At 41.7% G+C, this 22,418-nt stretch overlaps 1 protein-coding gene across 1 annotated transcript in view; it reads left to right on the forward strand.

Moving 5' to 3' along the window:
* tmem120ab (transmembrane protein 120Ab) overlaps positions 1-15,175 on the forward strand; it is a 37,928-nt gene extending 22,753 nt beyond the window's left edge. The window contains exons 3-12 of the mRNA XM_060898011.1: positions 336-452; positions 558-617; positions 1,400-1,495; positions 2,779-2,868; positions 3,032-3,097; positions 9,295-9,356; positions 9,436-9,528; positions 9,723-9,787; positions 9,979-10,047; positions 15,059-15,175. Of these exons, the coding sequence (XP_060753994.1) occupies positions 336-452; positions 558-617; positions 1,400-1,495; positions 2,779-2,868; positions 3,032-3,097; positions 9,295-9,356; positions 9,436-9,528; positions 9,723-9,787; positions 9,979-10,047; positions 15,059-15,175 (835 nt within the window). The remainder of the gene's footprint in view (positions 1-335; positions 453-557; positions 618-1,399; positions 1,496-2,778; positions 2,869-3,031; positions 3,098-9,294; positions 9,357-9,435; positions 9,529-9,722; positions 9,788-9,978; positions 10,048-15,058) is intronic.
* The last annotated feature ends 7,243 nt before the right edge of the window (positions 15,176-22,418 follow it).

Consider the following 22,418-nt stretch of genomic DNA (forward strand, 5'->3'; position numbering starts at 1 on the left):
CTGCCGCATTAACAACAAACTGGTAAGTTAGGAGGAAGGTTCTTTCGCTGACGTCATATAGCCCCTCCTCCTCTTCGTCTCCTGGGTGCTGTAGCCCCGTCAAATTTGCCCAAATAGCCGCGTTTTTTTATCATAACTTGTAAAATAGGCGCCTTCGTGAATTAATATATGGATCATCGGGAATTACTTTTTATGTTATAAAACATCGCCAAAGATGTCAAAAACGTGTCATCAGCACTTTAAAGCATTGAATTTATTTTTAATTCGCGAGCGTCTGGTTTGTCACAGCCACATTACAAATTTACATTGCAAGGCACATTTTAAAAACATTACAGATGCAGTAAAGGATTAACAGAAGAGGAAACAAAACATGTGGAAGAAATTAAGGGATGTCTTCGGGAGAGACCTGCCATTTTCCTTCAGATGGAGGCCTTCCTTCCGAAGAAAAATGGGTAATGTAATATCACAAACTAACAATGTGACCATGCTCTGTGGTTTTGGTATGATCCATTCTCAATATTTAGTGTTTTTTTTTTTTTTTTTTGTCTTCCCCAAAGGTTATATCTCAGTCTTGTGCTTGGGAATGTGAATGTCAATCTTCTAAGCAAGCAGTCAAAGTAAGAAATGATATGAAAGTATATGAAAGCATGCTGAATACTCAACTAACTATTATTTGCTCACTTTTATTTCATTCATGTTTAAAGGAGAAACTTGAACACTATATGAAAAGTAAAAGTAGTATAGGAAGTGATAACATGTTTGTAGTGGCTCTATAAAGCTTGATGTCCCTTAGGGACTCTTGAGAAACTCTACCACCTCAGTAACCATTCATGTTTCACAGAACTGATGTTTTATTGCCTAATTTTTCCAATGTTTCCAATTCCAAAACGAGGGTCTTGCATCACTGTCTACTGCCTGAGGCACACTCGCCTTTATCGAAAAAGGTCTCTGCTTCAGCTACAGTGTGCACACCATTAAAAATAAATGTATATAGTACATTGACTGACATGCAAAGAAAATTTATTTTTTATTATTAAATCCCAGTGTGCGTTTGTGGGAAATGGTGTCTGAATTTTTCACACCTTGATTGGTGTGAAAGCACCATTTATACATGAGGTATCAGAAATTCAGGAATTGTTCCCATAGCAGGATTTCTCAGTCCTTGGGCTTTTACACAATCTGCTGAAGAGAAATGCTGCTTGAGGAAGAATTTGTGATTTACATATATCTTGCTTCTAGGTGGGAGTATTTACATTCAAAAGTGGATCATATACAATCATTTGTGTATATTTTAAATTTCAAGGTAGTCATCTAGACTGTGTAATAAGAGCGGCATAAACACTGAATTGTATTTTGTTATTCATTCAGTCACCCTTTTTTTGTTGTAATTTTACTGTAGAAGTGCCTACAAAGACGAATATGAAACATTTAAGTTATATGTGACTGTAATCCTGCTCCTGCTGGGGTTCGTCTGTCAGTTTTTAGCCACCTACAGGTAAGACTGTATACATATTCTTGGAGAAACTTCATTCACAGTTCAAACTTTATCAAAAAAATTAAAGTTGTTTGTTGTTGTTAGCCAGATTTGATTATAATTTTCTGATTTCTGAAACTATTCTGAAACATCTTGTGATTTTGAGGTGAGTGAGCCAATAAAAGAAGGAGATTAAATGTGTTGAAGACTTCAAGTACCTAGGCTCCTACATAATGGACTCCTATAAGACTTTAAGATCCGTAAAGCTCTGGCCTGGAAAGCCTATATTGCTCTTGACAAGATATGGCGCTCTAGACTGGATAACAGTCTGAAAATTGACCTGTTAAGATCTGTCGTAGAGCCCATCCTCCTTCATGGAGCCGAGACCTGGATGCTGACAGTCAAACAACAGTGACTAGATGGAACCTATACTAACTTACTATGTTGCGTCCGAAATATCCACTGGTCCACTCATGCTACCCTAGAGGAAATTTATCAGGACTTACCACCTGTCTCCCTAAGACTTAAACAAAGAAGGGTTCTCTTTGCTGGACACTGCTTCCATGCTAGGGAGGAGCCAATATCTCGCCTCTTGTTGTGGAGCTCAAGTCACCAACCAGTAAGGTCAAGAAAACTCATCTTTCCTACGTCTATATTGAAGGATACTGGGATCCATGCAAATGACCTGCTAAATGCAATGGCTCATAGAGAGGTGTGGCGAAGGGTTGTGTGGGGCATCTCTACCGAGGCCGAAGGATAGATAGAGCCAATAAAATTGAAGTTTAGTAGTGTTTTAGGACTGCTGGTTTTGTAATGGTGGGAAAATGTGGCGTATAGGAAACAAATAGGAATAGGAAACAAATGAAGAACATGAAGGGGTTAATGACAGTGTATATTTCACAAATAAGGAAATACAAAGTGCTGGTCAGAGACTTCATGGCAGGGGAATAGTGACCCGACTACCCAGGATCCTTAGGTGGACTAGAACTAAAGCTGTGGGACAGAGGAACATTTACAATAACCACTTTATCATGGCCAGAGTCTCTACCCTGTCTATTTCTTCTTCCTTTGCTTATTATTGTCATTTAGGACAATAATAATGATTCTGATGCTATTGAAGATTACGATTTAACCACTATTTATTGTTAAGCACAAATGACCAGATCTGCTGCATGTTCAGTGGATTAAAGATGAATACACAGACTGCTGATAAAAATTGCATATTCTTATTTGCTATCAGTCTTGTATAAAATTTCTGCAAAATAAACACCTGTTTTTCTATGTTGTTGATTTGTGTTATATAGATTCGTGGATGCACTGCTGAACTTCCTCTTGGTCTGGTACTACTGCACTTTAACAATTCGTGAGAGCATCCTCATCAGCAATGGATCCAGGTCAGTGAGGGATCCATTCATGTTTTTTTTTTTTGGAAGACACTTAGTAGATCATTTTCAGAAATGCATTAGCCAGGGCCAGTCAATCTTATTAGGTCATAGGAGCAATATATAATGTCTTTAAATTCCATAAACTCTTGTGTGTTCTTGCTTTCCATCTCAGGATTAAGGGCTGGTGGGTGTTCCATCACTACATCTCAGCCTTTCTATCTGGGGTCATGTTGACCTGGTGAGTAATATACACAATTTTATCATGGAACATCATACTTCAGTCTAGCACATAATCTTAGTTCAGTGTAATAGACAGTGTTGCTATGCTAAATTAAATTCAATGACATGAAGAAACCTGGGCGGCACGGTGGTGTAGTGGTTAGCGCTGTCGCCTCACAGCAAGAAGGTCCTGGGTTCGAGCCCCGGGGCCGGCGAGGGCCTTTCTGTGTGGAGTTTGCATGTTCTCCCCGTGTCCGCGTGGGTTTCCTCCGGGTGCTCCGGTTTCCCCCACAGTCCAAAGACATGCAGGTTAGGTTAACTGGTGACTCTAAATTGACCGTAGGTGTGAATGTGAGTGTGAATGGTTGTCTGTGTCTATGTGTCAGCCCTGTGATGACCTGGCGACTTGTCCAGGGTGTACCCCGCCTTTCGCCCGTAGTCAGCTGGGATAGGCTCCAGCTTGCCTGCGACCCTGTAGAAGGATAAGGCGGCTAGAGATAATGAGATGAGATGAGATGAAGAAACCTTGAGAGGAACCAGATTCAAAAGGGAATGCATCCTCTTCTGGGATAATGATGTTACAAATTATTACTCCTCTATAATTCTATACTGTTCAAACAAACACTTTGTGATGTGTTTGTGTGCACTGTACAATGATGGTGGATATGCTACAGATTTTCTAGAGATTCAAAAGGTCAAACGGTATGAAGTCGTAAGAAGTATATTACAGTCTTTATGATTTATGATTATCCATTGAAGCTTGGGTCAGAGCTGTGAATAAACTAAATTGTGAGAGCTTTGAGATACTTGGACACTCCAATACAGCCCAGAATTAATCAGAATTTTCTAGTGTTTAAATTCCCAACACCACTTTTAATGCAGCCTTGATAACCTGTGTGAAGTTAAAACAGAATAAAGATGTGGACTAGCTACAGGTTCCTAAGGTGTTACAGGCCAAATGACCATAGGTGCTGACTAGACCCAAAAGCAGACTCACATGCACAGGGTGGAGTAGAAAAGGTCTTTAATCCTTGAAGCATGAGGCACAGGAAGAGGAGAGCAGCAGTCAGGGAGAAATCTGGAACGGAAAATTAGGGAAACGAGAGTTAGTGCAAAACAGGAAGAGTGGAAGTCTCAGATAGCATGGAAGCAGGGAAAAAAGTCACGGAGTCCTGAATGCAACCCCACAGTGGGGGAAAAAAGAGCTCACAGTGCAAACCAAAAGTAATGAGTCCAGATTGCTCCTGCGGTGGGAGAAATGCCCTCGCAGTCCCAAAAACAAACAGGAAAAGTAATCCAAAAAGGGGGAGCAGAGTAATCCCAAAGTATACAGCAAAGTAACAGAGTCTGAAGCAAAACTGGGGGGAAAAAACAGGTGAAATAACATCATGTGAGGCCAAGACAATCCCATGCAAAATGAATCTCCAAGCGGTATAATATAGAGCCGTAGATGAGCTGATGAGGGAAAGGTGTGTTGGCTGCAGCATGGGGAAGGCTCAGGGAAAACCAAGGAGTGGTGTAAAAGATCAGATCAGGACCGAGATGTCCCCCCCCCCCCACGGACACCTCCAGGTGTCCCAGACGGGGCCTCTGGGTTCTTGCGGTGGAAGTCCCTGATGAGAGAAGGGTCCAAGATGAAGCATGCAGGAACCCAACACCTCTCCTCTGGGCCATACCCCTTCCAAGCAACCAGGTACTGCAATCCCTGACCTCACCAACATGCTTTTAGCAACTTCTTGACAGTATAGGCCCCACCTCCATCTATGAAGCTGGGGGGAGAGGTCTTGGAGGGAGGGGAGAAAGAGCTGGAGACCAGGGGTCTTAGTTGAGAGACATAGAAGGAAGGGTGAACATGATGCATGGACCTAGGTAACATCAGCCTGACAGTAGTGGGGTTAATAACTTTGGAAATGGGAAAAGGACCAACAAACCTGGGTGCCAGCTTATGGGAAAGGGTTTGAAGGGAAGGTTGGCGGTGGATAACATAACCTTCTGTCTGGGATGGTAGACTGGTGTTGGTGTGCGGTGTCGGTCCGCCTTCCTCTTATATAATTGGCTGGAGTGTAGCAGATGATACCTGGCATGTGCCCACACCCTGTGACAGTGTCGGATGAAAGCCTGGGCAGAAGGGACAGATTTTTCCTCCTCTTGCTCTAGAAAGAGAGGTAGCTGGTACCTGAGACAACACTGGAATGGGGTCAATCCAGTAGAGAATGATGGAAGGCTATTGTGTGTGTACTCAAGCCAAGGCAGGGCCTGGTTCCAAGAAGATGCGTCGCCTTAGGTCAAGCATCATAGGACAACCTCTAAGCTCTGATGAGAGCACTCAGTCTGACCATTAGTCTGAAGATGGTAACCTGAGGAGAGGCTAGGGGTGGCTCCAATGAGTTTACAGAACTCCTTCCAAAAGTGAGCAGAAAACTGAGGACCTCTGTCAGACACGATGTCCAGTGGAAGGCCGTGAATCCTGAAAACATGGTTAATAAGGAGTTCAGCAGTCTCTTTAGCAGATGGCAGCTTGAGGAGAGGGACAAAATGAGCCGCTTTAGAGAAACTATTAACAATAGTCAGGATACAGTTGTTACCCTTGGAACTGGGGAGGCCCGTGATAAAATCCATGGTAATGTGGGACCAGGGATGATGAGGTACAGGTAGCGGTCTTAATAGTCTGGCCATGGGCTTGTTACCAGTCTTTCTTCTGGAATACATGTTGCAGGCTGCCACAAAAGTCTTGATGTTCTGCTGTATCATTGGCCACCAGAAGTGTTGCCTGATAACGAAGAGGGTTCAGGCCACCCTAGGGTGACAAGCGAGAATAGAACTGCGCTCCCACTGAAGCACCTGGGAATGTACACAAAGGGGCACAAACAGAGCATTAAGTGGTCTGTGACCTGGATCGCTGGACAGAGTCTCCTGGACAACCTTCTCGATGTTGAACCAGGTAGTGGCCACAAGGCAGTGGGTGGGAAGGATAGGCTCTGTGGCATCTTGCTGAGAGTCAGGTAAAAACTGTCTGGAGAGAGCATCTGGCTTGGCATTCTTGGAGCCTGGTCTGAAGGAAAGAACAAAGTTAAAGTGTGAAAAGAATAAGGACCACCTGGCTTGGCATGAATTAAGTCGCTTAGCAGATTTGATGTACTCAAGATTCTTAAGGTCAGTGCATATGATAAAAGGGGTCTCAGTCCCTTCTAACCAATGTCTCCACTCCTCCAGGGCTAACTTGATGACCAACAGTTCCCAATCACCTATGCTATAGTTGCGCTCAGCTGGAGTCAAGCGATGCGAGAAGAATGTGCAGGGGTGCATATTGTCATCCTTAGATGATCTCTGGGACAGGACTGCCCCTACTCCCATGTCAGAGGCATCCACCTCAAGCACGAACTGAACTGTAAGGTCTGGGATGATAAGGATGGGTGCAATGGAAAATTTGTTCTTGAGGGATGTGAATGCATTCTCAGCATGGTTGTTCCAGAGAAAGGGGCACTTGGAGGATGTGAGTTCTGTAAGAGGGGCAGCAATGGAGCTATAATTCCTGATAAACCTTCAATAAAAATTAGCAAACCCCAAGAAGTGTAGCAGCTCCGTGTGAGAGGAGGGAATGGGTCAGTTCAAGACTGCCTTCACCTTGTTCAGGTCCACTTGGACTTTACCTGGGGAGATGATGAAATCCAGAAATGAGATTGTGTGTGTGCTTATGGAACTCGCATTTCTCAGCCTTAGCGAAAAGTTGATTTTCTAGTAACCGCTGCAGAACCTGTCTGATGTGGGACCGGTGAGTTTTGAGCATGGGAGAAAAGATCAAGATGCCATCGAGGTATATGAAGACAAACTGGTTGATGAAATCTCATAAGACATCGTTGACCAGTGCTTGGAAGACAGCTGGTGCATTAGTGAGGCCAAATGGTAAGACCAAGTATTCGTAGTGCCCAGTGGGCACATTGAAGGCTGTCTTCCACTCGTCCCCCTCCCTAATATGTACCAGGTGATGGGCATTGTGGAGATCCAGCTTGGAGAAAAATTGGGCCCCTTGCAGCAGCTCAAAGGCCATGGACATGAGAGGTAGCAAGTAGCGGTTCTTAATGGTGATCTCATTCAAGCCTCGATAGTTGATGCATGGCCTGAGAGACTTGTCCCTCTTGATCGCGAAAAAGAAACCTGCTCCCACTGGAGATGATGAGGGACAAATGATGCCAGCCACAAGAGACTCTGATATATACTGTATCCATGGCCTCTCTCTTGGGAGAGAGAGGGAATAAATGCGACCCCTAGGGGGAGTAGTACCAGGAAGCAGATTAATAGTGCAATTGTAAGGTCAATGAGGAGGGAGACAGGTGGCCTGGGCCTTACTGAACACCTAACTAAGGTCCCGGTATTCCACAGGGACATTTGAAAAGTCAATGGACTCATCAGGACTGGATGCTTGGAAGGTGAGGGGAGTCTTGGCAGAGGACAGGCAGGTGGCCAAGCAGTGGGCACTCTAAGAGGAGACTGTACCCTTTACTCCAGTTCAGGTGGGGATTATGCAGGCACAACCAAGGAAGCCCAAGAACAATAGACTCATGAAAGTTATTCATGGCAAAGAAAGAAATAGATTTCACATGGTTCCCCAAGACCTTAAGAGTGAGTGGCTCTGTGATGTGGGAGACAAGACTGAGTTCAGTGCCATTGAGTGTCCTGGTGGTTAGAGGGTAGTCTAACTTCCATAGTTTGACCTCCAGCTCTTCTGTAAAGGAGATTCTGATGAAGCTTTGGTCTGCCCCAGAGTCAATGAGCACCTTAACCGGGTAACACCTGTTCTGAAAGATGATCTTAGCAGGAAGCACTGGCCTCTAAGCAGGGGAAAACTGTCAGTACATCCACCTGTATCCCTGCTGCTACTGGTGGGCAGGCCCTTTTAACAGGCAATGAGAGACGAAATGTCCGGGTTTGCCACAGTAAAAGCAGGACCTGGTCTCATGGTGGTGCCTTCTCTCCTTAGGGGTGACCTAGGTTCTGTCTAACTGCATGGGCTTTAGTTCAGGGAAAGCAGCGGTCTCAGACAAGGAAACAATGACCTTAGGTTTAAACCTGAGGCTCCTTCTCAGGTTCCGTTGGCGTAACCGTGTATCCATCTGACCAGCTAGGTCCACGAGGCCATCCAGAGTCTCAGGGAGGTCATAAGGGATGATCTAATCCAATACAGAGCTGTTGAGTCCATGAAAAAATGTGTCATACAGGGCACTGGCATTCCAGTCCGCAGTGGCAGCCAGGGTACAAAACTCAATGGCATAGTTGTGAACATAGTTGCTTGAGCCCCATTAGCTGCCTCCTTGCCCTTGGGCAACTGGTCCAAAACCTTTTGCATCTCTTCAGAGAATTCCTTGTAACTCAAACAGCAGGGGGCCCCACCATCCCAGACTGCTGTTCCCCACTCCCGAGCCCTTCAGTCAGAAATGTGATAACATAGGCAACTTGAGAGCTCTCAGAAGGGAAAGTGGAGGCCTGGAGTTCCACTGACAAGGAGCACTGGGAAAGGAATGAGCAGCAGATCCCAGGCTCCCCATTGTAAGGCTGTGGGGCAGGCAGGTGTGGCTCTTGGTGGGGTTGCAGAGCTGGAACTACTGTTGGGACAATGGGTGAGCTGACTGGTGCAGGTGCCAGTTGACTGGAGATTGCATTTTGAAGGCTGTCCATCTGAGAGGAGAGTTTCTGCAGTGTGTGGTGTCTGTCATGCTCTGGTGGACAGCCACACTCTCCTTCTTATGGTAACCCTGAATAAAGCCTTGTTTGGTCAATGCTGCTCTAACTGTTTCAAAGTCTGCTGGGTCCAGTCCTCTGGTGGGACTGTTCGGTCATGGGCCAAATGACCATAGGTGCTGAATAGACCCAAAAGCAGATTCACATGCATGGGGTGGAGTAGAAAATGTCTTTAATCTTTGAACTGTGAGGGACAGGAAGAGGAGAGCAGCAGCCAGGAAGAAATCTGGAACAGAAAATTAGGGAAATAGGAGCTAGCGCAAAACAGGAAGAGTGGAAGTCCAGGACGAGCGTGGAAGCATGGAAAAAAGTGAGAGCCCTCAGTTGTGGGCCACTGGTCCTTAGACTAATAACTAACTATATTTTGTCAAATTGTCTAGACCTTCGAACTAATACATTTGAGTTGTTCTCTAATTATTTCCATGTTACTCTCAGGGTTTTTTGTGAAGCTTAAGCATATTGTTATTTGTTCTTCCTCAGGCCTGATGGTGAGCTGTACCAGATGTTCAGGAACCAATTTCTTGCCTACTGCTTGTATCAAAGTATGATATTTGTTCTGATTTGGGTCTTTAATACTGTTAACAATGATCAAAAGTGTTATTTACAACTTTATTTCTGTAGGCTTTGTGCAATTCCTTCAGTACTACTATCAAAGTGGATGCCTTTATAGACTGAAGGCTTTAGGGGAAAGACACAACCTGGATTTGACAGTGGGTAAGAAGAGATTTTGGTCATATTTAAAAGTCAGTAACATATAAATTCTCTTTTGAATTCCATTTTCCATTTAAAAACATCATTACATGTCCCTGAGAAAGCCTGTGTATCATGTAAACAAAGAGAAAAAAGCTGTCAGTTCTTTGAGATGTAAGATTACTCGACTGTGACTGATAAATTATTCTACTCTGTAGAAGGATTTCAGTCATGGATGTGGCGAGGGCTGACCTTTCTGCTGCCCTTTCTATTCTTTGGTCATGTAAGTATGCTTCTTTGTCCCTGATGCCAACAATGAACAAAATGTGTTGAGGAAAGTCTGATGGCTGATTTAAAGAACAAAGCTTTGAAACTGAGTTAAAAAATTATCAAATATTTTAATACTTATATTGATATTTCCTACATTATGAGATGAATAAATGTATAATATGTTTACTTTTGTCTGCTTTTTAGTTCTGGCAGCTTTTCAGTAGTATCTCCCTCTTCAGAATGGCTCGACTTCCTGAGTGTAAAGAGTGGCAGGTGAGATATTGTAAAACTACATCTTTCTCAAACATTGTTGTCATTTATGTTTTCCAAAATGACCTTACCTACTGTATGTATGCCAAGTTTATTAGGTATACTAATCTACTTATATTTTTGTATAATACTGCATCATGCACATTCTGACCCACATAAAAGCATTATTAATGCAGGGCATTCATTATGAAATGACACGATTATAAAATATGCAAAAACCAAATAAAAGAAACAGTGTAAATGAGCTTGGTTTTATGGCATGGTTGTCTTTTGAAGTGAGAACATGTCCCAAGCACTAATGAATTAAATTGCTCTCAGTTATTAATGTGGGTGTGGATGTGGTGCCCTGAGATGGACTGGCATATATTCCTGGATAGACTCTGGACAATGAATAAATGAAAAAATTCTGCTATTTTAACCAAAGTCATATTCAATAGTGTTTCATGAAGAAACATTGATAAATATGATTATATGAACTGTAATACAGTAAACTGAACAGATTACCCAGCTGTTAATAAGCATGGTTTAACTCTGGACATTGCATCTCCACTGCTTCTCATATTGCCCACAAATGAACAATTCACAAAACTGGAGTGTAATGTAGTGTTCCTGTACCTTGTGACAGCATGCAATGACATAGCATTTGTCATAAGAGAGAAACTTGTTATATTTAGCCATTATTTACAATGACATACAGTAGTGTGCAAAAGTCTTAGGCACATGTAAAGAAATGCTGTAGACCAAAAAAGGCTTAAAAATAATGAAGTGTTTCAACATTAAAAAAATACTATACAAAGCAGTAAGCCATAATAAATGAATCAAAGTCAATATTTGGTGTGAGACGACCCTTTGCTTTAAAAAAAATTGTAGTCTCAGATACAATGTGTGCAGTTTTATAAGGAAATGAGCTGTAGGTTTTACTGAGCATCTTGCAGAAGCAGCCATAGTTTTTCTGGACACTTTGTCACACTTGCTTCTTCATTTTGCAGCAAAACCCAGTAGCCTTCATTATGAATTCTTTTTTTAATCTGAAAAGTGGTCTCTTTTGGAATATGTTGTTCAGATACATTTTTTTTTTCTTGTAACATTTAATTTTGTGCTGGAAAATGAACGTTTGGAACTCTAAAATGTTTTTATACTGACTTGGTAATGTAGAAGTCATAATAGAAATCTATAACAAAGTTTTTAAGAAAAAATGGGGTACCTAAGGCTTTTACACAGTACTGTGTATATAGACAAGACATTAAACACTATTAATTATTTGCAATGACAGCCTGGCAGGTGCCAGAAGACACTTGTAAGGAAAGGAGGAAAGAATAACACAAAATGCAGAAGACAGAAAAAAAGATGGTTAATTAATCAAACAGAAACAAAACATTTACAAGTATCATGAAAGTATCCATAAGTAGGCCCTTAAAATCAGTAATTGAGAAAGTATCCAGTCATTCCAATCATTAGTAGCAGCAGAATTGAATAACAACAGACCAAAGGATGTGTTGGATTTAGGGACCTTCATTCAGATGTAAAGGGATGGCCACATGTTGTACTCAGACACAGATGCTGGCTGTGATAACTGACTTAAATTGGGAGGTGAGTATCCAAGAAGAGTTTTATAAATAAGTGTAAACCAATAGCTGTTGCAATGAATATGTAAGGAAAGCCATTTGACCAGAGAATATAGAAGGCAGTGGTGTGTTTTGAAGGGAACATTCGAAGCAAATAACATTGCAGAATGATAGATTGTATCAAGCTTTTGAAGTGTTCTTTTGCATGCCAACCTATAAATTATATCACCATAAACAAGCAAGGGAAGTGCACTGATCAGGCATAAAATTAAAACCACTGACAGGTAAAGTGAATTACATTGATTATTTTGTTAGTGGCACCTGTCAAGGGGTGGGATAAATTAGGCAGCAAGAGAACAGTCATTTCTTGAAGTTGATGTGTTGGAAGCAGGAAAAATGGGCAAGTATAAGGATCTGAGTGACTTTGACAAGGTCCAAATTGTGATGGCTAGATAACTGGGTCTGAGCATCTCCAAAAAAGCATATCCTGTGGGGTGTTCCTGGTATGCAGTGGTTAGTACTTACTAAAAGTAGTCCAAGGAAGGACAACCGGTGACACCTTTCTGTTTTAACCAGCATTAACTTTTTCAGCAGTTTCCCATATCCTCCTGAGAACCAACCCATAGACTTGTGTCAACTGCAGAAGACACATTTGTTTTATGTGCACACCCTCTTACTCTTTCAAGCTATTCACTTGAATCCTGGTGTCTTGTAAAGAGTATGTCCTGGGCTTTCCAATGATATATCATGTGACTAGGAGGATTCCTGGGAAATTCCTAGTAAGGAAAATCACAACAAAAGAGAAATTGAGAGACACACTTTTTTTTCTTGGTTCCCAGGAGGTTACAAACGAATGTGGCAGTTATTAACAACATGAAGAATATCATTAATAAATATGGAGAATAGGGTGGGATATTGAACCCTCAGGAACAACTAAAGACACGTGGAGGGGCTGAAAGAGATTGAGGTCTAAATTTACATGCTGCACTCGCTTAGAAAGGTAGTTAGAGAAACAAGACAACAAGACCCTAATATTATCTAGTCTATTTAATAAGATGGAATGATCCAGAGTCCAACAAATTCACTAGTTCAATAAATATTGCTGTGCAATGTTGTTTGGTGTCCAGTGTACATGTTATATCATTTAGAAATTTTAAAATGGCAGTAAAACATCCATAACCTGAAAGAAATCCCAGTAGAACATTGGACAAAATGTTATGTTCCTAAAGAATAGTGAGCTGCTTGTTGACAATTTTCTTCAAAAGCTTAGATAAGCAAGGTAAAATGGATATAGACCTGTAGTAGTTTACGTGAGTCTGATCAAGGCCATTAGAAAGATAGTGTACAATGGCTGCCTTCCAGTCAGTCAGTAATTCAGCAGTATGAATGGAAAGATAAAAAAATATCTGTTAATGGTGCCATAATGATTGGACATGCTATTTGAAAAAAGAATGGCCCAAACCCATTTGACCCAGCTGGTTTTTGGGGTCTAATGAGAGCTATTCCTTTGAAACCTCTTTTTTTTTTTTGCAAAGGGTTAGTGGGAACACGTGAGAGGCTGCATATAAACTACAGGTGTTGATCAAGAGGCTACACAAGGGGGATGAGTTGGATTAGTGTGCAAGCTGCTCTTCCTTAGGCAATGTGAATTAGAGGAAACAGAGACATGCCAAGAATTGTCAAAATGATGATTGAAAAGATGAGTCATACAATTCCTATTGCTCACCAGAATATTATCAGCTTTGAATAACAAAGGCAAGCCTGAAGATTGATTTTCTAATTGCCTCACTGTTTTCTAAATAGTTGTGGATTAGAGCTACTATGTACAAATTTATCCTTGAAGTAGTTAGATTTTGACTGTCACACTGCTTGTGTTGCGTTTTTCTGAATTTGACAAAATGCAAGACTGTCAGTGGGGGATCCAGTTTGGTGTGGTTTGTGCCAAGCAGTGTGGGTGGTTTTTTTTGTTTTTTTTTTGTCTGATCTGAGCGACCTTGACACAAACTGCTGAAAAAATTAATACTGACACCTTTCTGTTTAAGCCAACATTAACTTTTTTTCAGCAGTTTGTGCTACAGTAGCTCTTCTGTGGGATTGGACCATATGGGCTAGCCTTCATGCCCCATGTGAATCAATGAGCCTTGGCTACCCATGACCCTGTTCCTGGTTCACCGGTTGTCCTTCCTTGGACCACTTTTGGTAGGCACTACCAAACTAACATACCGGGAACACCCCACAAAATGTGACATTTTGGAGATGCTCAGACCAAGTCATCTAGCCATCACAATTTGGCGGTTATCAAAGTCACCCAGATCCTTACACTTGCCCGTTTTTTCTGCTTCCAACATATCAACTTCAAGAACTGACTGTTCTCTTGCTGCCTAATATATCCCACCTCTTGACAGGTGCCAGTGTAATGACATAATCAATGCTATTGACTTCACCTCTCAGTGGTTTTAAAGTTACATATTTTCTTTAGACCGATTAATTAATAAAGAAAATTATCAACTATTTTTATTATAGAATTTTGCTGATTTCTTTGAAAGCACATATCAGAAATACAGGGAACACATTATTTCCAATCTTCCTATATCCCAAGAAACTACACTACTGTAATAAACAATATATCAAATATGGAAGCATTTTGGAGCCCTGCGATGATTTGGTGGCTTGTCCAGGGTGTACCCCGCCTCTCGCCCATAGTCAGCTGGGATAGGCTCCAGCTTGCCTGCGATCCTGCAAAGAATAAGTGGCTATGGATGGATGGATGGATGGATGGATGGATGGATGGAAGCATTTTGGATTTGCTGGGTATGTGTAATTTCCAATAGAATGAAAGGCCTCACTGTTGATGTAAACACATCAGCCTTCTTTCTTACAGACAGGTTTATAATGGAATAAAAATTCTCTGTTTAACATTGTCATGGATTCTTGGTTGCAGATTTCTTGTATCTGAGTTCTGCACAATGTAATATTTCACTACCTCTTATACTCTCCATTCAACTACTCAGCTTTAATAAGACCTTCAAGAACTTAGTATGTTCAGGAAAAAAACAACTGAGTTGATACTCCACAAGTGATACTAGTATTTTGTACTGATAGTACAGAATATCAGTAATCCACTACTATTTCTCAGTCATTAATATTTTTGTTTCAAATTATATTTCTCAATGATTCCATTATTCTTTACTAATATTAGTCTAAAAAACTAAAGTCTGTAAAGGAGAGTAAGATATCCACAGAGATGGATTAGAGATGTAGTTCATTAGTTGGCTATAGCTGGCAATTCAGTGTAGAGTAAAGTCAGAAAAACTTATCGCTTTTGATTACTGTTCTTTTAAAACTGTTTAAATATTATTATTAAGCATGATGAAACATATAAACACACTAAACACCTGATTCAGTATTTTTGAATGAATCATGAATGTATCCCTTCTCTTTTCTGCCAGGTTTCCATGTGTGGGATTTGCTTCTTGATTTTATTTACAGGCAACTTCTTCACTACACTCGCAGTGGTGCATCACAAGCTGAAAAACAAGAGCCATGGAAAAAGCAAGAGTCCATAAACCTGAAAGATATTGATATCCATAATTCAAAGTTCAATTTCTGTGGAATTTTTGTCAAAAGATGCTTCATAGTCCATTTTTGACATGAGAACATTTGTGAGAATCTATTATCTGGATACTTCAAAATAAAAGCTCATGAACTGGTCAACGCTATGGTTTTCTACTATGTGTGACACACAGAGGGGCAGTATGGTGGTGTAGTGGTTAGCACTATTGCCTTACAGCAAGAAGGTTCTGGGTTTGAGCCCAGTGTCCGAAGGGGACCTTTCTGTGTGGAGTTTGCATGTTCTCCCCGTGTCTGTGTGGGTTTCCTCTGGGTGCTCTGGTTTCCCCCACAGTTCAAAGACATGCAGTGAGGTTAACTGGCCCTCCCATCACCCTAACTTAAATCCTATAGGGCAACTGTGGGAGGCAATGGAGAGAAATTAACGAATTGTTGATGCTCTAGTGTGGATGAACTGAGTTTTGTTGGTTGAAACTAAATTGTCCATAGGTGTGAATGGTTGTAACTATAGTGTAAAACTATGCTCCAATTAATATGATGTGGATTAATAGGGTCCACATGGCAGTGACCCCACACACATAAGTGGGACAAGCTGGAAGAAGTGAGTGAGTGTGTTACACACAGAAAAAAGCATTTACCATGATATTTCTCTCGCATCATCTCTTTGCACAAAGAAGGCCACTCTATTTAACAGATCAGTAAAAAACTAAATCATCCTTCCTCGACAGTTGGATATATTGTAAGAAGGTTCAAAGGACTTGTGAATGAAAACAAACAATGAACAGGCATAATTGTGAGTATAGGCAAGAAACAGCAGCAAGGATTGCTTCAGACTTCAATAAGAATTACCAGATACAAGTAGAGCGCAAACTATTCAAAACAGGATCAATGAGCTTGGGTACAGAGGGAGGGTAATGCAATGGAAACCAATAATCAGCCTCAAAAATAGGAAAGCAAGGGTGGAATGTCAAAAAGGGCATGCACAGAAAGATTGACCCTTCAGGAGAACTGTCTTATTTTCAGATGCATAACTTGACTGGATCTGATGGTGTTCGTTTGGAGAAAGCCAGGAGACTTCCAATCTCAGGGTATGAATCATAGAGGTAGTAGGGGCTATTTTTCCTACAGTGGTTGGTGAGCTTGTGTCCATTGGTGGCATCATGAACTGAGAAGACCAAACTTGCTGAAACTTTGAGAGGGTTTTTTTTTCAAGAGATAGAAATGAGTTTTCCAACAGGATAATGATGCAAAGCAGACCAGCCATCTTTTGAAAGAATACTTTGCCAAAAACAAAAAGTAAAGTCTGAGAATGGCCCTCCCATCACCCTAACTTAAATTCTATAGGGCAACTGTGGGAGGCAATGGAGAGAAATTAACGAATTGTTGATGCTCTAGTGTGGATGAACTGAGTTTTGTTGGTTGAAACTTGGAGGAAACTGTGACAGAAACTGTTTGATTTCATGCCCAGTTACTGTCACAAGAAGAATTTTGCAGACAAGCGAGTTTTACATTTCCATGGACTGAGAAGCTGCCATCCAAGAAAGAAGCCCCTGCTCTAAAATTGATACCTTCAAGCATGACTAAAGTTTGGAGCTGACCACATGGACAAAGAAGCCTTCTGGTGGAACGTTTTATGGTCAGATGAAACGAAGATTGAGTTGTTTCACCACACTGACCAGAGGTATAAAGGAGCACTGTACCAACTGTTAAGCATGGTGGTGGTAGCATCATGCTCTGGGACAGTTTTGCTGCCAGTGGAACTGGTGCATTGCACAAAGTGGATGGAATAATGAAACAGGAGGACTAACTCAATTCTTCAGCATAACCTCAAACCATCATAAACTTGGACACAATTGGGTATGCCACCAGGTCAATGACCCCAAATACACATCATTGCTGGTTGTGGAATAGATAAAGCAGGCTGACCGCAAGTCCTGACCTTTATCCTGTCAAACATATGTGGACTGTGCTTAAAAGTCAGGTCTGTGCCAGGAAAAAAACCCACAAACTGGTACAATGCGATTAAATTATACAAAGAAGAGTGAGCAAATATCCAACCAGAATTCTGGCAGAAGCTTGTTGACATCTACAAAAAGCGTCTGGTCAAGGTGAACCTAACTGTGGCAGCGGGGGCGTGGTCAAGCGTCAATCTGTGACTGGAGGGCGGAGTCAGGGAAGGTAAGTGGCAGAATCACTGCATCTGATGTTAATTAACGTGTGTTTGTGTGTCTTCCCCAGTGACCGCACCCTATTTAAGGAGAGCGCGAGAGCAGAAGAGAGCTCTCTCCCGAACCAGACACCAGATGTGTGTGCATGTACGAGTGTCTGTATGTTACTGGAAGACCACTGAAAAGTGTATAAAATAAAAAGGATTTCAAAACTTAGTTCTGTCCTGCCGTCTGGACAGCTGCCAAATGGTCCTCCGCCAGCTCGATTGCCTGATCCAGCGATGCCGAGCGGTGGCACTGGACCCACTCTGCGGTTCCTGCTGGTAAGCTAGCGATGAACTGCTCCAGAACCACCTGATCGATGATTCCCTCGGCGTCGCGGTTGTCGGCCCTCAACCACCGCCAGCAGGCATCCCGGAGTTGCTGGCCAAACGCGAACGGCCGGCCGACTTCCTCCAAGTGCAAAGTGCGGAAGCGCTGTCATTGTTGCTCAGGGGTGCGCCCCACACGCTGGAGGACGGCCTGGCGAAGGCCGTGTAGGCCAGCTGGCGGTCGGCGGGGAGCTGTAGCGTGGCCAGCTGCGCCTCGCCCGTTAGCAGGGGGAGGAGGCGCGCCGTGCGCTGTTCCACCAGCCATCCCGAGGTCTCTGCTACCTGCTCAAAGAGCATGAGAAAGGCCTCGGGGTTGTCCTGTGGGCCCATCTTCGTTAGGGTGAGGTGGGAAGGGCCCACGGCGGTGGAGTTGGTGGACCCCGCCGATGCGAGGAGGTGCCGGAAGGCCTGTCGATCTTCCTGCTGAGCCAACACCAGGGCCTCGAACCGTTGCTCCTGCTCCTTCCAGAGGGCGACTAGCGCCTGGTGCTGGCTCTGCTGGGCCGTGGCGAGGGCGTGGACCAGGTCGGCGAAAGGGGAGGACTCCATGGGGCTGTTCTTCTTCTGTGCTCCACTTCCCAAGTTTCGGCACCACTGTGGCAGTTCGTAAGAGTGGGCGGAGCACAGAAGACGGCAGGATAGAACTAAGTTTTGAAATCCTTTTTATTTTATACACTTTTCAGTGGTCTTCCAGTAACATACAGACACTCGCACATGCACACACATCTGGCGTCTGGTTCGGGAGAGAGCTCTCCTCTGCTCTCGTTCTCTCCTTAAATAGGGCGCGGTCACTGGGGAAGACACACAAACACACGTTAATTAACATCAGGTGCAGTGATTCTGCCACTTACCTTCCCTGACTCCGCCCTCCAGTCACAGACCGACGCTTGACCACGCCCCCGCTGCCACACTAACATTTAACCAGATATTAGGTGCACTGTTTATATATGTTGATCCTGTGTTGATTTTTAGAAAACTTTTTAAAACCATGTGCACCAAATTATTTTCTTTTCTATTAAAAGTGCATGTTGTACAATCATTCTGCCACAGAAAAACAACAGTTCAAAGAAATCATTGAAAGCCCAATCATGACATTCAGGTCCATGATGATGTTCATGTCTGTTGACACAAACTTCTGACCGCATATGTATCTATTATTTATTTAAAAACAAACACAACAATCTATTTTGGCAAATATTTTTGCTTGAAAAGTGTATTAGTGGTATTTTTCTTGGAAATAGATGCCACTTGGTTCGACAGTTTGTTTTCTAAAGTAGTGAAATTCATACTTTTGTATGGCTTTTGTGTGGATTAAATGTCCAAATACCTTTTGGGGCCGCTTGAGTTGCACACACAGATTTCAGACACATTTCAAACATGTACAGTATAAGTTAAACAAAAGTTAAATGATCCTGTTCATCTTGGTAGTCATTTAGGAGATTACTTTGAAAATGTATTGTTGGGTTTCACTACCTATGAAAAAGAAAGTAAAGATGTATAATTCTTGTATCACTTAATTATATTAATCATAAAGTATTTTATTCATTTGTTTTCTAAATATTTGTTTTCTTTTGCAATGCAGGTCATGGGTGAGCTGGGGCCAATCCCCGGTGATATTGGGCAAGAGGCAGGGTACACCCTGGACATATCACCGACCTACAGCAGGGCTAATACAGATAGACAGACAGGCATTAACCCTCACCCTTATGGGCAATTTAAAGTAGCCAGTTGATTTAATCTGCATGTCTTTTGACTGTGAGACGTGATAGGTTTTCATTTGTCTATACTGAAGAAAGTTGAATTGACAACATATGATCGAGAAATTTAGACCTCTGCTGCCTAGGAGAGTCTGCCTCATGGATCTGGGAGTGACATTCACTGATGCAGACACAGCTGTTCAGAGATATTTCATAGTCTATTTAAAGACAAACATGAGTAGATATCCACATTCAAGAGTGTGATGTACCTAAATGATTGGAAGATGTGATTTCAGGAAGCCGATTTGTCTGAGTATGATAGGGTTGCTTCAATGGGTGATGGAAAACTATTGATCAGGACAACCTTATGAAAAACAGATAGTAGATGCGTGAGCGAAGATAAGTTTCAAGGATTTAACTGAAACTAGCCAAAAGAAGTTACAAGCATGCCAAACAAATATCTCTATCAGGAGGAAACCCACGTAGGAATAAGGAGAACATGCAAACTCCACACAGGAAGATCCTGTTTAACCAGTAGGCTTAAACCCAGAACCTTCTCACTGTGAGGCAACAGTGTTATCCACTGCACCACTGTGCCACCCAAATACTTTCATCATAAAGTCACATTCTTATAAATAAGCCTATATTTTCCAAGTTTGAGTAAGATGTGTGATATGTTAAAAGTTTATCCACCCTAGAAAACAAAATGGCTAAAACAACAACTAGGAATTTTTTAGTTACATTTGGTGTTCATACATAGTTCTATAATTTCTTATTTGTATTTGTTTTTTTTTTCCCCCTCATATGGGTGTTTCTTGAACTCTGGGTACTTTTGACCTTGTCAACTTTTAAAAAATAAATACTCTCAAAAGACACTTTTAACATTCTTTCTAATTTCATTAATTTGCCTTGTAACAAATTATGATAGTGGACACATTTGCATGACTGAGGAATATTGTTATTTTTCCTGTTTTTCTCAAGCATCATAAAAAATGTAATTTCCTCCACATTATGTCCATTATTTGGAGATAATAGAATAACAATTCATTATGTTTGTGTTTCAACTGCCATGCCTATGACTACCTAATCATATCACATAACAAATCATACGACTTAAGAGGGGAAAACCTGCAAAGAATATACATTTAAACTGTTTTGTGTCTCTAAAAGTAACTACGGACCTAAAAGAAAATAATTTCTGATGATGGAAAACACAACTCATGGCATTTTGCAATGTTGAGTAAAAATAAATTTAGTTCATTAAAACATGTGTTGTGATGTAAATGACAGTTTGTGGTGGAAATGACAGTGAAAGTTTTGTCCCTGGTTGTTTTTAATGAAATTGTCAGTTAAAATGTTATAAACCATGTCTATCATTGTTATGTTAAACACCATGCCCACCATGTCTTATGTAATTAAGTGAGGCATATATGTAGGCCAGTGTAGTGTATATATATTTAATAGTTATTCCACAAAATTGAGGCATACATGAGCTGGGCTATAAACCATGTATGACAAGATTGAGTGGAATAATTGTTTTATTCTATCCACATTCACTGGATTTTGAGAAACAGAGAATTTTATTTTTATTTATTTTGCAAATTCATCTCATCTCATTATCTCTATCCACTTTATCCTGTTCTACAGGGTCGCAGGCAAGCTGGAGCCTATCCCAGCTGACTACGGGCGAAAGGCGGGGTACACCCTGGACAAGTCGCCAGGTCATCACAGGGCTGACACATAGACACAGACAACCATTCACATTCACACCTACGGTCAATTTAGAGTCACCAGTTAACCTAACCTGCATGTCTTTGGACTGTGGGGGAAACCGGAGCACCCGGAGGAAACCCACGCGGACATGGGGAGAACATGCAAACTCCACACAGAAAGGCCCTTGCCGGCCATGGGGCTCGAACCTGGACCTTCTTGCTGTGAGGCGACAGCGCTAACCACTACACCACCGTGCTGCCCCATTTTGCAAATTAGATAAATAAAAATTTTATACTGTCAGTAATAGTGCTGAAAATCTGAGTTCGGAGCAGCATCCAAACATGGCCGCTCTTTTCATGGCTACACTTCCCAAGCACCACCGTGCCCTGCCTCTCCAGAATATTAGGAAGTGCACTTGTTTCCCATCTTCCCAGTCATCATCCCTCTATATAAGCTCACCAAACACTCACTCGAGTTGTGAAGTATTGTTCTGTGTCCTCGTGCCTAATCGAACCAAGCCTTTGATTACAGTTCCTGACTTCTTGTGACTTTGACCCTATTTTCTGTTAACTCTCTGGGATCTGAGGGTATTTTCTGGCACTAATAATTTTGGCATACTTTCATTTTGTTGTCAACTTCAACAAATCTAAGCAGTATTTTTAAAATCATGTGACTTTTGTGTTCAGTACAAGTTCAGCTACAATAATATCCATGCACAGTAGTATATACAGTTGTAGTCAGAAGTTTGCATACAGTGACATGAATGTCATCTGGGATATGAATGTCATGGCAATATTTGGGCTTTCAGTAATTTCTCTGAACTGTTCTTTTTCTGTGGCAGAATGTACAACATACATCTTTAATAAAAAAAAAAAACACACTAGAATTTGGTGCACAAGTTTTAATTTTCTTTGGGTTTCCTGAAATCAACACAGGGTCAAAATTATACAAACAGGGTCAAAAATATACATACAACACACCTAATATTTGGGTAAAATATCTCTTCACAAGATTCACCTTTACCAAACATTTTTGTTTACCATGAATAAGCTTCTGGCAGAATTCTGGTTGGATATTTCACAACTCTTCATGGTAGAAATGGTAGAGTTCAATTATTTTTTTTTCTTTGCTTGGACTCGACTTATAAGCATGGTCCATATATTTTCAATAGGGTTGAAGTCAGGTCTTGCTTTAAGGTTAATATTAGCCTGCTTTATCCTCCAGAACCAGCTCTGATGCATGTTTGGGTTCATTGTCCTGTTGTAACTCCCAAGTCCCAAGTCATGTTCA

The sequence above is a fragment of the Neoarius graeffei genome, chromosome 17 (assembly GCF_027579695.1).
Source record: "Neoarius graeffei isolate fNeoGra1 chromosome 17, fNeoGra1.pri, whole genome shotgun sequence".
NCBI lineage: Eukaryota > Metazoa > Chordata > Actinopteri > Siluriformes > Ariidae > Neoarius > Neoarius graeffei.